Source organism: Acinonyx jubatus, chromosome B1, assembly GCF_027475565.1.
Source record: "Acinonyx jubatus isolate Ajub_Pintada_27869175 chromosome B1, VMU_Ajub_asm_v1.0, whole genome shotgun sequence".
In the NCBI taxonomy this organism is placed as follows: Eukaryota; Metazoa; Chordata; class Mammalia; order Carnivora; family Felidae; genus Acinonyx; species Acinonyx jubatus.
The window spans coordinates 41,929,740-41,944,608 of NC_069382.1; the positions used below are offsets into that span (position 1 = coordinate 41,929,740).

The 14,869-nt window shown below is 34.0% G+C and overlaps 1 protein-coding gene across 2 annotated transcripts in view; it reads right to left on the reverse strand.

The window, feature by feature from the left end:
* The window catches only part of ADAM2 (ADAM metallopeptidase domain 2), a 134,443-nt gene that overhangs the window by 59,739 nt on the left and 59,835 nt on the right, over positions 1–14,869 (reverse strand). For both annotated transcript variants that reach the window (XM_015076050.3, XM_053216556.1), the window contains one exon: positions 6,260–6,396. In XM_015076050.3, coding sequence (XP_014931536.1) covers positions 6,260–6,396 — 137 coding nt within the window. The remainder of the gene's footprint in view (positions 1–6,259; positions 6,397–14,869) is intronic.

Consider the following 14,869-nt stretch of genomic DNA (forward strand, 5'->3'; position numbering starts at 1 on the left):
ACAGGAGTGCTGATGCATAGGGGTGCTTGTACCCCAGTATTTAGAGCAGCACTTTCAACAATAGCCAAATTATGGAAAGAGCCTAAATGTCCATCAACTGATGAATGGATAAAGAAATTGTGGTTTATATACACAATGGAATACTACGTGGCAATGAGAAAGAATGAAATATGGCCTTTTGTAGCAACGTGGATGGAACTGGAGGGTTTTATGCTAAGTGAAATAAGCCATACAGAGAAAGACAGATACCATATGTTTTCACTCTTATGTGGATCCTGAGAAACTTAACAGAACACCATGGGGCAGGGGTAGATAAAAAAAAAAGGTTAGAGAGGGAGGGAACCAAACAATAAGAGACTCTTAAAAACTGAGAACAAACTGAGGGTTGATGGGGGGTGGGAGGGAGGGGTGGGTGGGTGATGAGTATTGAGGAGGGCACCTGTTGGGATGAGCACTGGGTGTTGTATGGAAACCAATTTGATTATAAAGCTCATATTAAAAAAAGAAAAAAAAAGTAATAGTCCCAATTCCAATTGCACTTTATAATTGAATACCTAGAAATAAACCTAACCAAAGTGGTAAAATACGTGTACTCTAAAAATTATAAAACATTGACGAAAGAAAGTGAAGATGACACAAAGAAATAGAAAGACATTCCATGCTCATGGATTAGAAAAACAAATTTTGTTAAAATGTTTAGACTAGCTAATGCAATCTACACATTTAATGCAATTTCTATCAAAATACCAACATTTTTCACAGAACTAGAACAAACAATCCTAAAATTTTTATGGAACCACAAAAGACCCCAAATAGCCAAAGCAAGTTTGAAAAACAAAGGGAAAGCTGGAGGCAGCACAAGTGCAGACTTCAAGTTATATTACAAACCTGTAATCATCAAAACAGTATGGTACTAGCACAAAAATAGATTCATAGAAATATAGAACAGAATGGAAAACCAGAAATAAACCCACAATTGTATGGTCAATTAATCTTTTACAAAGGAGAGAAGAATATCCAATGGGAAAAAGACAGTCTCTTCAACAAATGGTGCTGGGAAAACTGGACAGCAACATGTCAAAGAATGAACTCAGACCATTTTCTCACACCATACACAAAAATAAACTCAAAATGGATTCAGGATTTCAATGTGATACCTGAAACTATAACAATTCTAGAAAACAACAAAGGCAGAAATGTCTCTGATATCAGCCATAGCAACATTTTTCTAGATATGTCTCTGAGACAAATGAAATAAAAGCAAAAATAAACTATTGGGACTATTTCAAAATAAAATGATCATGCAAAGGAAACAATCAACAAAATTAAAAGGCAACCTACAGAATGGGAGAGGATATTTGCAAATGACATATCCAATGAAAGGGTTAGTATCTGTAATATATAAGGAACTTAAAATATTCAACACCCATAAAACAAATAACCCAATTAAAAATCAGCAGAAGACATGGACAGCCATATCTCTGACAAAGATATCCAGATGACCAACAGATACATGAAAAGATACATCACTCATTATCAGGAAAATGAAAATCAAAGCCACAGCAAAGTATCATCTCACACCTGTCAGAATGGCTAAAATCAAAAACACAAGACACAATAAGTGTTGGTGACAATATGGAGAAAAAGGAACTCTTGCAGTTTTAGTGGCAATACAAACTGGTGCAGCCGCTGAGGAAAACAGTATAGAGATTCCTCAGGAAGTTTAAACTAGAGCTACCCTATGATCCAGTAATTGCACTACTATTTACTCCCCAAAATACAAAAACACTAATTCAAAGACACAATGCACCCCTAAATTTACAGCAGCAATATCCAAATAATGGAAGCAGACCAAATTCCCCTTAATTGATGAATGGACAAAGAAGATGTGGTATAGTTATACAATGGAATATTATTTGGCCATAGAAAAGAGTGAAATCTTGCCATTTGCAATGGCATAGATGGAGCTAGAGTATATTATCCTAACTGAAATAAGTCAGAGAAGGACAAATGCCATATGATTTCACTCAGATGTAAAATTTCAGAAACAAACAAATGAGCAAAGGGAAAAAAAGAGAGAGAGAGACAAACCAAAAAACAAACTCTTAACTATCGAGAATAAACTGATGGTTACAGAGGGGAAGTGGGTTGGGTGGAGGGGTCAGTGAAATAGGTGATGGGGATTAAAGAGTGTTCTTTCATGATGAGCACTGAGTGTTATACAGAAGTGATGAATCACTAAATTGTAAACTTGATACTAATAGAATACTGTATGTTAGCTATACTGCATTTAAAAATAAATTAACTTTTTAAAAACAAATGATTATAGAAACTTATGACTAATTTCAAGGAAATATTTTTTAAAATCTGAATATAAAGATCCTCATCTCTTAAAAATTAATTATTAAATAACTTTCCAAAAAGAGAATTCTAATTCCATATGGCTTCACTGGTGAATTTCTATCAGATAACTTGTGAAGAATTAATATCAATTTTGCCAAATTACTTTTAGGAAATTTTATGAGTCTAATGTTACCCTGATAATGAAACAAGTCAAAATAATTACAAGAGAAAACAACCTAAAGCCCAATATTCTTCATAAATATAGTGACATGTGTTAGGAGACAAATCCAGCAACAAGTAGGACAAATGCATAAAAGGGATTATGCATCGTATCAAAATGTGGTTCATCCTAGGAAGACAAGTTATTGCAACAATTGAAGATCAATAAAATGTATCAACTGAAACATATCAACTGAAAAAAGTAAAATCAACAATAACACATAAACATCTTAATATATAATGAAATCTATTCATGATTGGAACTCTGTCAAACAAAGGCTAAAAAACCAACTTCCTCAGTCTGATTAAAAGCCTCTATGAAAAACTTTCAGTTAACCTATTTAATGGTGAAAGATGAAAGATTTTGCCCTTAAATTAGAAGCACGACAAAAATAGCCACATGTTCCCTTTCTATGTTACATTGTATTAGAGGTCCTTATCACTGTTTTAAGGCAAAAAATAGGAATTGAAAAAAATATAAATATTTTAAAAAATGTAAAATTGTATATATAATATATGATTATACATGTATAAAATTCTAATAAAGCTAAATTAAAATCCCAGAACTAATAAATTAATTTAGCAAATCTTTAGTAAACAAATTCAATGTAATCAATAAAATTTCTATACACTTGTCACAAAAAAATTGGAAATTTTATAGTCATATAAAGAGGTGCAATTAGAAAGAATAGTAAATACCAATCTATTTACACCTAATAATTTCCCTGCAGGAAAAAAAATGGAAGAAACGCTGCATTTTGAAGAATTCTACCCATGATGAGAATAATTCAGGCATCTCAACAAAATAAACTACTTTCAAAATTGAACAAAAAATGCTTTAACAATATTTAGTAGGAGGTGGAGGCTCCAAGGAGCTATTAATAGTTCAGATCTTCTAGTCGTTCCTATCGTTTCCTCACCATTGTAAATCATAATAATCATTGCAGCTGGTATCACAAGCAATATATCATTATTTTAAAAACCATAATGCAATCAAAGATAAATATTTAATGGGCAATGTTCAGCATTATCAATATGAAGTACATACAATATCATCTGTCTTTAAGATGAACCAGAAAAACAAAAACAAAAAGGCATGAACTTGATTGCAGGAAATTTGAGACATGACACTAGGAAACAGGATTAAAGGAGTAGGAATCAAGAGAAAGAGAATGAGGAAAAATCAACATAAGTCTGTTGTATTGAGATAGGAATTGTGTCTCCAATCTGCTGGGACCACAAAGAAGTGTACAGAAGATTTAATGTGTTTGTCCTTAGAGGGTCAGGGAGCTGGTGTTCCAATGAAGTGCTCGAAGGCTGCCCCACTAAAGAGGTGATTACCTTTATTTTAGGGCCTCTTTTGCCTAGGGAAGAAGCTGATTGGCATTCACGAATTTTAAAGTGTTGACTTGGTCATTGAGTGCTTCTTGTGGGACTTGAACCTAAGATAGATATAAAGATCTGCATACTTTGTGCTTACTTGCTTTCCTCTTCCCCACACTTTCTTGTCTCTAAATGTCCAAGCTTGTGGTATCCATATCCTTGACCAAATACTATTTGCCATTGCTGAGGCCATGTAGATCCCAACCTGTGGCACGTCTCTAATACAAAATAGAAAGCTAAATGTATTTTATGCAAATATGCTCACTCTGAGGGTCTTAATCTAATTGGAGAATAGTATGCATAGTGATTTTTTTTTTCAAAAAAGGATTCCACCTAACATATTGAAAGGCCCTGTTCTTGAATTGAAATAAGACAGGTTTTTCTTCGTTTACAGACAGTTTTAGGGAACCCCCATGTGCCATTGATGTGAAATGATTGAGAAATATTGGTGCAATAGATATAGGTGACATGGAGCTCTGGGATTTCTACTCATATTATTTACTTACACTGTCTGGATATTTTTAGTTAGCTACCAGATATGCTATTTTGGTCATTAGACAGATTAATAGGCCCACTATTTAATTATATAGACGTGCAAATACCCAAATTATTGTGATATAATCAATTTTAGTAACATACTCACTTACTGGTTTCTGTATGCATGCTCAACTCCACAAGGGTTCTGCTGCAAAGAACTCTAGGGGATGGCACTACATATCTTCTATGGTACTTATCTGAAATTCCACATGGAACTAATCTAATCTATCATGAATATCTTTATTTTTTATCGTGTCTTAATGATCTTAAGTGCAAAAGAACAAACATGTTGCATCACAGCATGGATCTGCAGTGCCCTCTCTCTGCATAACTGTTATACCTCTCTATACCCGTTAAAGGTATCCTTGTTGTCATCAAATCATGGATTGTTCCAGGTTCACAATCATTTCAAAAAGCCTTGTTTTCTATAGTCCCTTCTTATTTTTTGTTACAAATTTTTATTTAAATTCTAGTTACTTAGCATATAATGTAATATTGTTTTCAGGGTTAGAATTTAGTGATTCATCATGCACATATAATATCCAGTGCTCACAAGTGCCCTCCATAACACCCATCACCATTTTATCCACCCCCCTCCCCTACTCACCACTCCTCCAGCAAACCTCAGTTTGTTCTCTATAGTTAAGAGTCTGTTTTATGGTTTGCCTCTATTTTTTCCCCTATGGCCATCTGTTTTGTTTATTAAATTCCACATATGAGTGAAATCATATGGTATTTGTCTTTCTCTGACTGATTTATTTCATGTGGCATAATACATTCTAGCTCCATACACATAGTTGCAAATGGCAAGATTTTATTCTTTTTGTTTGCTGAATTACATTCCATTGTGTGTGTGTGTGTGTATATCACTGTGTATATATACCACATATTCTTTATCCATTCATTAGTCAATAGATATTTGGACTCTTCACATAATTTGACTATTGTTGATAATGCTCTTCTATAGCCCCTTCTGGGACAACTGTTTTCATGAGTGCCTGCCAAATCAGAGCCTGAGATAAAAATTTGAGTAATCATTTCCTAGGAAATGATTGTGGAAGCAGAAGTTAGGGAATGGAGAGATTGTGATGTTATCAATTTTGCCGCTGTCAGCAATGGGGCTTGATTTTCTAAGACATATGAGAAGGAGAAAATGGTTATGAGAATTGTCCTTCAGAAAGATAAGAGGCTGGCTCTAGTCACTGGATGATGGTTTCCCTAAATCACCTACATGGCCCTAATTCTATAAAATCTCACCATTGTACTCTAAGAATAATGATGATAACAACAAATTCACTATGCCTTTGAGGCTTGGGAAGCATACTGCAAAAAGGCCTTCTCTAGTGAAAAGGAAAAAGCTGATTAACAGCATCTTTGAAATCAGGAGATGCCAAGAGTTCAGGCTAAGTGAGGGCAGAATGAAAGGGACACATGCAGATAAGTCCAAACTAATAAATCATTCTTGTACAGTGATCTCAAGCCTATATTTGGCTCACCAAACTATGCATTAGATTATAAAATTGCGCAAATGGCATAGCGATAAATCTAGAGTTAGAGCACATGACAAAGCAATTGTCATATCAGGATACAAGTGACAGTGAGGTAGATATGCAGTGTGGGCATTGGAATGCATATTTTGACTTGGGAATCATTGGACACAGCTTATATTTGACCATTATGAATTATTTTAGCAGCCTAGACTTTCTTAAACTAAGTACACCAGACTTATTTTTATATAAACTATGTATGTAAAGCATGTAAAAGTAAAGCATCTTACATTGCTTCTGGGTTCATTATGCAGACAGCTCCTGAGCACTGGCATTTGTTAATGTCATCATAAGCTATTCCCATACTAAGGCTCAGTAATTGAGCTATAATAACTGCAAATGATTCCAGACTTATGGTTCTGGGATGCTGGAAAAAAGAACATACATGTACGTTTCAGAAGATAATCCATTTACCTAGGAAACAATGTAATTATTAAAAATAGTCAATAAAATTGAATAGCATCATCTAATATGATAACCACAGATGTGCCATCTATGTTGGTAATGTGTTAAGGTACCATTATTAATATAAGAAAAATATTGCCTCAGTAACTTATTAATTATAATAACAATAGTTATAGTCATATTTATATTCACAAAATAAGATCTTTAGATACAAACATACAGTGTCAAATTATTAAGCGGTTATGTTCACTTATATTTTAATTATTTGGGGATGATATTTTAGGTGAATCTTTCATACATTTAAAAAATCATAAATTAATCCATTAAATTAGGGTAAATAATGACTGATAATAAGAATGCTGACTTACCAAGTGTTTAAACTTTATTTTCAAAACTAAAATATCTTTATTATTTTTGTTTTTGCAAATGTAAGATGCTTATTATAGTATATTTTGACCGTACTAAAATGTATGAAGCTTGAGAAAAATCCAAAAATCACACTATCCTTTCAGATATATCTAACAGCATTTTGTTGAATATACTTCAAGATTGGTTTCTAGGAATAGATTTTGGTATCTTCTGTTTGTCTCTCTAAATCAACTTTCCAGCATGTTCCACCTTGCTCTCTAGCCCAGGAGGTGATACCAATGAATTATGTTAAAGGGTTTCTTTTACCTTGATTTGTTCTAAAGAGGGGAACAGGCTGAGAAAAGAGCAAGGTATTTATTACCATCATTGCCAGGGTGCCTATAACTGTCTGGATCCTTCAGTGGAGACATCTACCTTCTGTCTGTGACCCTAGTAAAATGGCATTGCCCTTTCCTTCAAGTCTGGGTGACAGTTAAATTTTCATGTTACTAGCCCTAAGTTCCTACCCCTTGTATACACATTGACAGATGTTCCTTTTAACAAATTACCACAGATGAATGTGCCACCCATGTTCAGAGAGAAAAAGGGAGGGGGAGAGATAATGGAGAAGAAATGGAAGGATTTTGCTAAATGTCAAGAATTTAAATAATAAGATTTATAAAAAATAACAGTACATTATATTATTACTGTAAATTTTCTTGTTTTATAAGATTTTCTTGTTTTTCTTGTTTTGGGGATATTGTAGAAAAGGGTCTAGCAATTATTCAATCAATGTATCTTTACAACCGTTTCTTATTCTGTATCTGTCCTGTTCCCTGTTATCTTTCATAGCTCGGTAAGATGAAAAACATGATTTCCACAAATTTCACTTTAGTCATGTGTGTGAAAGCAGTCTTTTCTCCCCTTCCCATGCAACTGTTACTCTATTCTCTTTTTAATACATGTATTTTCCCCACCTCTGTCTGCATATATTTTAACCTTTCCTTTCATTGTGTGATAGGATCAGATACATGGTTTAGTTTTTGAGATGACCTTTCTTTACACTCCTGTTATGACAGTCTCACATTGGACTTCAAGTAGTCAGCTCAGGCTGACTATTACAAAATACCACAGATGTAGGTGACTTAATAACAAATTTATTTTCTCGTAGGTCTGAAGATTAGAAGTCCAAGATCAAAATACCAGCAGGGTTAGTTTCTGGTGAGGTTTCTTCCATGGCTGCCTTTTTGCATGTCTTTTCCTCTGCGTATGTACAAAGATCGGTATCTCTGGTGTCACTTCCTCTTTTTATAAGAACACTATCTAATTAGGGATTCACACTTATGATCTCCTTTAATCTTAAATTATCTCCATAAAGGTTAGCTCTCCCGATATAGTCACATGGGGTTAGGGCTCCAACATATGAATTTTAGGGGGTCACAATTTAGTCCATAACAGACCAGTCTGAAAAATTTGAAAAATGTATGGAAGGGAGTGTGAGAATTTCCTACAGAATATTGTTATGATTACTTCTGTTTTGAAAATAAAGTAATAGAAGGAAAATTACATTTAACATTGGAGTCTTAAAAAATATTTTAGGAAAAAAATTACAACTAAGCAGACAAGTTTCTTTTTGCAAATAATACCTGCTTAGGGCAATTGTAAAATAATATTAACAGTAGCTGACATTTATTAAGGCTTCTCACGTGCCAATCACTAGACTGAAACAATTTGCAGGCAAGTAGATATTGAGACTTTCTTTATTGCGAAATATGTGATTACTTTCTATAAATGTGCCTGCTACTTATGCTTTTGTAAAATCTTCTAGTTTCTAACTTTAGGAATCAAGATTCTATATTTGTGTCTTTTAGATAAAGCTTACTAATATTGTTCAAATCTTCTAAATTTTGCTCTGAAAAATTACTTATTCAAATACAATGTATTTGAGCTAATAGCTCTTTCAGTGTTTGCTTTGTATATTTTATAAGTATTTAGTTAAGTACATATGATTTCAGGTTTATTATATAAGGTTAGTAAAATTTTATTTCATCCTAAATAATGAATCCCTTAAATTCATATCTATTTCACCTGGAGAATATTTTGATGCTTCATATTAATGCTCATACATTAATTTTTGGCATGATATTCTGTACTTTGTACTTTTTAGGGTTAGATTTTCTGGCACATATGGGTTTGAAACATAAAAGAGAAAACAATCTGATCATTTTTATTTTTAATACTTGAAACTAAAATATTTTTAATCTCTTTTGGTTATTGCCTTTTCAAAATTAATAACATTTTATTTTGTGTAATGGTTTCATACTGAGTGTACAAATCTTAGGTGCCTTGATGAAGTTATATGTACATATACACATATGTATATACAGAATATTTATTGGGGCGCCTGGGTGGCTCAGTCGGTTGAGCGTGTCTGACTTCAGCTCAGGTGATGATTTCACAGTAGGTGAGTTCAAGCCACACATTGGGCTCTGTGCTGACAGCTCGAGGCCTGGAGCCTGCTTCACATTCTGTGTCTTGTCTCTTTCTCCCTCCCCCATTTGTGCTCTGTCTCTCTCTGTCTCTCAAAAATAAATAAATGTGATAAAAAAATTAGAATATTTATTTGTATATATACATATATACACATTCATATATAGTTTTTATACATATTATATGTGCATATGCATATGTATGCATATATATGAAGTATGCATGTGTCACATACCTGCATAATTATTATCCTGTACAAGGTACAGAATGTTTTTATTACTCAGGAAGTTTTCCCCAGCAAGCTTCCAGGCATTACCTCCCTACCAAATGTAATTAATACTTTGGCTTACCTTTAGCTACACTTTAGCTTCACAAAAATGGCATCATGAAATAAATGTTCTTTTGTTTCGGGCTTCTTTTGCTCAACCTAGTTTTTGAGATCCATCAATATGGAGTACAACAGTAGTTCTTTTTATTGCTTACATTACCACACATGTCTATCCATTTCACGGATAAGATGACTCAGTATTGTTAAAATGTCAATTTCCCTCAAATTGACCTAGGGATTTAAATCAAAAACTAATAGAAATCCAAGAATTTTTTGTTGAAATTGACAAGCTTATTTTAAAACAGAAATGCAGAGAACTTAAGATACCTAAATTAGTCTGAAGAAGGAGTTGTAGGGTTCATACAACCATTGCTGATTATATGTTATAAAACTACAGTTATTAAGACAATATGGTATTGGTGGAAAAATAGACAAATGATCATTTTTAAAAATCCAGAAAGAGACTAGGAATATGATGATCTGATTTTTATAACAAAGGTACCACTCTAATTCCGTAAGAAAAATAACCTGTTTAATAAGTGCCATGAAGTGATTGCTTATTTACTGTGAATAAATAATCCTGACACCTAACTCACACCAAATTATTTTAATGTTGTTTATATGGATCTACAGTTGAAAATTAACAACATGTTTTAATTAGAAAATATAAATTATTAGCTTCAAGACCTTAGAGTGGACAAAACTTTCTTGAAGGTGTTCTTTTTTCTATCTAGTGTGCTGAAAGTTTTATCTCTTTTTTTGTCACAAATGAGTTCGAACTTTACCAAATGTTTTCTCTGCATCTATTATTTCTTTTAGAATGGCAGATTATGATTGATTTTCAAATGTAAAATTAACTTGCATTCCTGGAATAATTCCTACTTGACTTATGTTGTGTTATTCTTCTGATACATTGCAGAATTCTCTTTGTTAACATAGCGTTGGCATCAATGTCAATTCCTACAACAAGCTAAGAAACAGCCCTTCCTTTTATATTCTCTACAAGAATTTGTTGTACATTGGTACTAAAACCTTTGGAGACATCACATCCTCAAGGAGACAATCTGATCCTGGAGTTTCTGGTGTTGGCTGACTTTTTAGTATTATTTAAGATTCAATTACTCCAAGGGGCCCTGGATGGCTCAGGGGTTAAGCGTCCAACTTCCGTGCAGGTCGTGATCTCACAGTTGGGGAGTTGGAGCACCACATTGCTTTGGATCCTCTGCCTCTTTCTCTACCCTTCTCCTGCTTGCACGAGTGCATACACAAGCTCTCTCTCTCTCTCAAAAATAAATAAATATTTTTAAAAGATTCAATTATTCCAATAGGTCAGTGGCTATCCAGGTTTTGTTTCCTATTCATGTGATAGATTTTATTATTCATGACATTTATCAATTTCATCTAAATTTACTGCCATACGTTAGTTGAGGATATGCTTTGTTTTGTTTTTAATATGTGTAGGATCTGTGGTTATGGTGTCCCTTTTTCTCAACAAATGTTTTGATAACTTACTTGCTCTTTATTGAGGTAGGATACAGTTTTGTTTAGGACTTACAAATTTTATTTATCATCTCAAACAGATGACTTTGTGCTTTGGTGATTTTCCCCATGATATACATGTTTTGTATTTTTCACTGGTAGAAATATTATTTTTTTTTACTTCCTTGGTTCTAGGGTCTTTTACTTTAACTTGCAACTACATGTTTTTTGAAATAGACTTAGATTATCTATATTTAAATTTATTTTAATTTGTATGATTAAAGCTACAAAGTTCTCAGTTCTGTTTTTTTCTGGCATCACAGGAATTTAGGTATGCTGTATTTTTAGTATCATTTAGTTCAAAATGAGTTCTTATTTCTTATGTTTTATTTACAAATGTTTAGAGATTTTTAAGTGACTTTTCTATTATTTAGTTCTAATTTAAATCCACAATGGTCATAAAATATTGTCTATAGAGAGCAACATGCAGAATAATGAAACTAGATCACTTTCTTACACCATACACAAAAATAAACTCAAAATGGTTGAGAGACCTAAGTGTGAGACAGGAAACTATCAAAACCCTAGAGGAGAAAACAGGCAACAATCTGTTTGACCTCAGCTGCAGCAATTTCTTGCTCAACAAGACTCCAAAGGCAAGGGAATTAAAAGTAAAATGAACTATTGGGATCTCATTATGATAAAAATCTTCTGCACTGCAAAGGATACAATCAACAAAACTAAAAGACAACTGACAGAATGGGAAGAGATTTTTGTAAATGACATATCAGATAAAGGGTTAATATCCAAAATCTATAAAGAACTTACCAAACTCAACACCCAAAACACAAATAATTCAGTGAAGAAATGGGCAGAAGACATAAATAGACACTTTTCCAAAGAAGACATCCAGATGGCCAACAGACACATGAAAAGATGCTCAATGTCACTCATCATCAGAGAAATATAAATCAAAACCACACTGAGATACCACCTCACACCAGGCAGAGTGGTTAAAATGAACAACTCAGGAAACTACAGGTGCTGGTGCAGATGTGGAGAAAGAGGAACCCTCTTTCACTGTTGGTGGGAATGCAAACAGATGCAGCCGCTCTGGAAAACAGTATGGAGGTTCCTCAAAAAATTAAAAATAGAACTACTTTACAACCCAGAAATACCACTACTAGGAATTTATCCAAAGGATACAGGAGTGCTGACTCATAGGGACACATGTTCCCCAATGTATATAGTGGCGCTTTCAACAATAGCCAAATTATGGGAAGAGCCTAAATGTCCATCACCTTATGAATAATAAAGAAGATGTGGTTTATGTTTACAATGGAATACTACTTGGCAATGAGAAAGAATGAAATCCTGCCATTTGCAGCAACGTGGATGGAACTGGAGGGTATGATGCTAAGTGAAATAAGTCAGGAAGAGAAAGAGATATATTTTTTCCTTCATATATGGAACTTGAGAAATCCATGGGATAAGGAAAGGGGAAGAAAATAGTTACAGAGAGGGAGGGAGGCAAACCATAAGAGACTCTTAAATGCAGAGAACAAACTGAGGGTTGATGGGGGTTGCGGGGGAGAGGGGAAAATGGGTGATGGTCATTGAGGAGGGCACTTGTTGGGATGAGAACTGAGTGTTGTACGTAAGCAATGAATCACGGGAATCTACCCGAAAACCAAGAACACACTGCACACACTGTATGTTAGTCATTTGACAACAAATTGTATTTAAAAAATAAATAAAGACAATTATCTCAGAAAAAGAAAGAAAATATTCTCTGTAAGATTTCAATCATCTTATATTGATACTACTTTATTTATCACTATATTATTTACTTTGGTAAATAATAAAAAGTAAGGGAACAGAAGAAATCTTTTGTAGGTGATGGGTATGTTTATTCCCTTGGTTGTGGTGATAGTACATATTTATGCATATGTTAAACTCATCAAAGTGTATACATTAAACATGTATAAATTTTTGTATTAAATATACTTTGATGGAGTTATAAATAATATTCTGCTGCTCTTTGGTATACAACCTTTAAATACATTTCAACAAAATGGAAAATAGGGCACTGCTGAGTTAGATTTTTCTTCATTCTCAAGTACTATTATGGATGTCTTTTTTTATTTTATTCTGTCACATTTGCTTTATATATATTGAAGCAACGTAATTAGGTGCATACAACATTATAATTGCTCTTTCAATTCCTATGATCATCATTTAATATTCCTCTTTATTGCTCATAACACATACTGTTTTAAAGTCTACTGCTATGGATTGAATTGTGTCTGCTGCAAAATCCTATGTTGAAGCCCTAGCCTCCAGTGTGACCAATATGATTGTATTTGAAGACAGGGTATTCAGGAAATAATTAAGGTTAAATATGGGCATCTGATAAAACTGTGGCCTTAAAAAAGAAGATCTCTCTCTTTCTATTTCTTTCCCTACTCCTCCCCACCAAGTGAGGACACAAGAGAAGGTGGATGCCTGAAAGCAAGAAAGAGAGAGCTCTCACCAGAATCTGACTATGCTGGCACTCTCATCTCAGACTTCCAGCCTCTAGAATTATAAGAAAATAAATGTTTAATCTAGGTTATTTAGCTATGGCAGCCCAACCTGATTAAGACATCTACTTTATTTGCTATTAATATACCCAAGATAAATTGTTTTTGTTTAGTATTTACATTGTATAAATTTTCATTGTTTAAATTTCAATGTACAGATTCCATTACCAGAAGATGGAGTAAACAAATGCCAGTCTATCTCTCCCACTTGAACTCAACTATTCAACCTGGACAGAATAGAGAGAAAGTATTTGACAAGCCTGAAAGTATCAGCATTCAAAAGGGAAGAACAAACACCCAAAGTACCAGTTAGTTGGTCTCTCCTGGCCTAAAAGCAAAATAGTCTGAATTTGGAAGTGAGCACTGTAGTGCAGACAGAGAACCAGGAGAAATTCTGTAGTTCTGAATTGAAGAGTGGGAAAGGAAACTCTTAAATCTCAGGGAAAAGTGAAAATGTCCTGTTTCTTTTTCCTATTCCTTCTGTTCTTTCATTCCCCATCCATCAGATGATTCTTCAGTGACTGTAGCAGCACCAAAGTGGCCAAAAGGGGGAAATTACAAAGACAAAATTCTGAAAGAGGAGCACTTTTCCCTTCCTCTGGTGAAGCTGTGGGTTCAAGAGTTTGAAACCAAATAAGGTAGTTTTATTTTCTCATACTCTGTTCTCCACTGCCTTGGCCTCCACTGCTTGAACTAAAAAGAGCAGCCACAAGTAAGTGAAATGTACCAGGGAGATAACAGAAGGGTGTGAATTTAGCAAATCAGTCCCACAAAGCTATATTATATCTATCTATCATCTATCTATCTATCATCTATCATCATCATCATCTCTATGATGCATGTATCTTTTAATGTTTAAGTATATATATATTTTATGTTTATGTAGGAGCCATTGAATTAATTTGGGCTCTCCAGAGAAATAGTACCAATAACAGAGAGAGAGACAGAGAGAAAGTCAGAGAGAAAGAGATGTATTATAAGAAATTGGCTCACGCAATTATGGAAGCTGGTGAGTCCAAAACCTGCAGAGTGGGTCAGCAGCCTGAGGACCCAGGAGAGCCAATGATGCAGTTCCAGCTTGAGGGCCAGCAGGCTGAACACCATCGTGCAGATGAAATCTGAAGGCAGTGTGCTAAAGAATTCCTTCTTGCTTGAGAAGGACGATCTTTTTGTTCTATTCAGGCCTTCAATTGATTGGATGAGGCCCC